The sequence below is a fragment of the Benincasa hispida genome, chromosome 8 (genome assembly GCF_027475165.1).
Source record: "Benincasa hispida cultivar pf3 chromosome 8, pf3_genome.v1.1, whole genome shotgun sequence".
Lineage (NCBI taxonomy): Eukaryota > Viridiplantae > Streptophyta > Magnoliopsida > Cucurbitales > Cucurbitaceae > Benincasa > Benincasa hispida.
The window spans coordinates 14934974-14937759 of NC_143485.1; the positions used below are offsets into that span (position 1 = coordinate 14934974).

At 41.4% G+C, this 2786-nt stretch overlaps 1 protein-coding gene across 1 annotated transcript; it reads right to left on the bottom strand.

Moving 5' to 3' along the window:
* Positions 1–358: 358 nt before the first annotated feature.
* LOC150034385 (uncharacterized) lies at positions 359–808 on the bottom strand. The gene has a single exon (XM_090316704.1). It carries the CDS (start codon positions 806–808, stop codon positions 359–361), a length of 450 nt encoding a protein of 149 aa, XP_090172830.1.
* Positions 809–2786: the final 1978 nt, after the last annotated feature.

Sequence of the window (2786 nt, forward strand, 5' to 3'; positions counted from 1 at the left end):
TCACTTTTTGCTGATTCGATGTGTTTCCCAACGTTATGTTCTGCAGAAGGCTGGTCATCGTAGCCACTTGAGTAGAAAGTGTGGCTATTGCATTGGCATCAACAGAATTAACATTCTGAGATCTTCTTCTTCTGTCGTTTCTTCCATCATATGTATCATCTACACATTCCATATTGTGTTTAGCAATGCAGTCTAGTATCTCTTTAGCCTCAGTATAGGATTTGTCTATAAGTCCACCAGCCGCTGCTGCGTCTTCTGCCATCTGTGATGCTCTATTCAGTCCTCCATAAAATGTCTCCATTTGAATAGTCAGTGGTAGTCCATGGTTCGAGAAATTCTTGACCAAGTCCTTAAAATGCTACCATGTGGCGATTAAGGTTTCAACATCTTCTTGTTCAAAGTTCATAATTTCTCTATGCCTCCTGGCGTTGGTGGTGGGTGGGAAGTTTTTTTGCATAAAATTTTCCACCAACTTCTCCCAGGTGGTGATTTCACTAGGCTTCAGTGAACTCACCCATTGTTTTGCCTCATCACACAAAGAATAGGGAGACAAGGGCAGCTTGATCGCCTCTGCGATAATTCCAGGAATCACAAAGGAATTACACGTTTCCAGGAAATGCTTCATATGGGCTTGAGGATCTTCACCACGAACACCCTCAAATTGTCCAGCAGTCTGGAGTATTTGGAGCATAACAAATTTCATTTCAAACTTGGTTCTATGCGGCATTGGGTATATGATTCTTGGAGAAAAATCATATAGTACAAGGGACGCGTATTCCCTCATGGGATGCGTGCTGCTATTCGCCATCAGTATCAGATTCTATGCAGCATGAGCTAGTTGCTGATTTGGTTATTCTTCCGCCATTGCTCCTAGTCTGTTTTGTTGTCTGAGTAATTGCTGCCTCAACCTTCAACGACGGTTGGATCGGAAGGTCCTTTCAATCTTGGGGTCGTATCTGAATTTAGAAGTGCTCTCCCTATTCATAAACGTTCACAAGCTTATGTGTAACTTGTAATACTCCCTTGACTGAAGTATTCCTACAATAGATACAAACGAAATTTCTGATTAGTTCTTGTTTCTGAATCCTCGGCAACGACGCCAAAAACTTGTTCGTTATTTTCTTCTTTCTGAATCCCCAGCAACGGCACCAAAAACTTGTTCGTTACTATCATGAGATATTCTAGAAGTGTATTATATAGAATAAATTTGAGAAATAAGTTCTAAGTATAAGTGTTGCGTTTATGCTTTGATGCGTCTAAGTAATGGTAACGCGTTGGCGCGTCAGTAATATGCACAGATATTGTTTGATTAATAAGTTCTAAGTTAATAATATGCACAGACACTACCAGACAGTTTGGCGGTAGGCATGGCGAGGATCTGTACACCTACCTCCGGAGTTTCATTGAGATCTGTGACATGTTTGTGTTCCCAAACATCTCCGCTAAGGAGGTTCGATTAACATTGTTCCTATTTTTCGTTGTGTGACCAGGCATGAAAACGGGCTTATTCTCTCAAACCAAGGGAGATTACATCATTGGAACAAGTAGTTGAGAAGTTCATGAAAAAGTACTTCCCCCTGACGAAAAACACCAGAAGGAGGAAGTTGATCACTAACTTTGAATAGGATATTGACGAATCGCTCTGTGACACCTTGGCGAGGTTTAAGAGGCTGGCAAGAGATTGCCCACATAACGGCTTACCAGATTACTTACAGATGGAAATTTTTTACCATGAACTGAACCCTGCATCGCAGACGTCTGCCAATGTGGCAACAGCTGGAGGTCTACTTGATAAAACTTACGATGAGGCCAAGAATATACATGATCGCATTTCTAAAAATCATGAAGACTAGAGAGAAAGTAATCAAAGACAGTAACACAAATAATAGGGCCATCGCATCCCTTCAGAGTCAAATGCCTGCGATGATGAATTTGATACAAGGAATCATAGTCAGTAGCCTAGGAATGCATAGTGGGCAAGTCAGTCTATTTTGTGAAGAATAATCCGTCTATTTTGTGAAGAATAATCCGTTTTCCAATACGTACAATCCTGGGTAGAGAAACCACCTTAACTTCGCATGGAAAAGTCTAACAACAAAATTTTTCAATCAGTGGCGTAAAAAGAAGGGCCACCAGGATTTTTCCCGTGAACAAACGATCAAACACAAATCAAGCCAGCAGTTCGCAGGCGCCATGATCTTCATTTTTGGAAAGTTTCCTGAAGCAATATATTGAAAAGAATGAAACAGTGGTTTAGAATCAAGCGATGTCTATCCGCAATCTGGAAATTCAGATAGGACAGATTGCAGGAGAACTCAAGAATAGACCGCAAGGGACCCTGCCGAGTTCAATAGAACTCCTGCGTAACCCAGGGGGTACGGGAAAATAGCAATGTCAAGTATTGACATTGTGTAGCAGAAAGACTGTGGTAGAGGAGAAGAAGAAGCCTAGCTGGACTGCTTCAATTTTGCGGGAACTAGAGATTGCATTGACTCGAGGAGAAATAGAAGAAAAGGATGCTGTGGAACCAGAGATTGCGTCCAGATTGAAGCCAAAAGAATAGAGAACCGTGAAAATACAGCTGCCACTATTCCCCCAGAGAGTAAAAAAGAAAAAAAATGATGAGGTACAGTATCAACGCTTCATGGACATGTTAAAACAGTTGCATATTAACATTCCTTTCACTGAAGCGATTGAATAGATGCCCACGTATAGGAAGTTTCTGAAGGATAGGGTGACTAAGAAAAGATGCACTGGTAAGTTCGCAACTGTGGCATTGACGCAAG

What these genes read in the sequence shown, in the direction of transcription:
- LOC150034385 (XM_090316704.1), bottom strand. Translation starts at nt 808, where the DNA reads ATGGCGAATAGCAGCACGCATCCCATGAGGGAATACGCGTCCCTTGTA.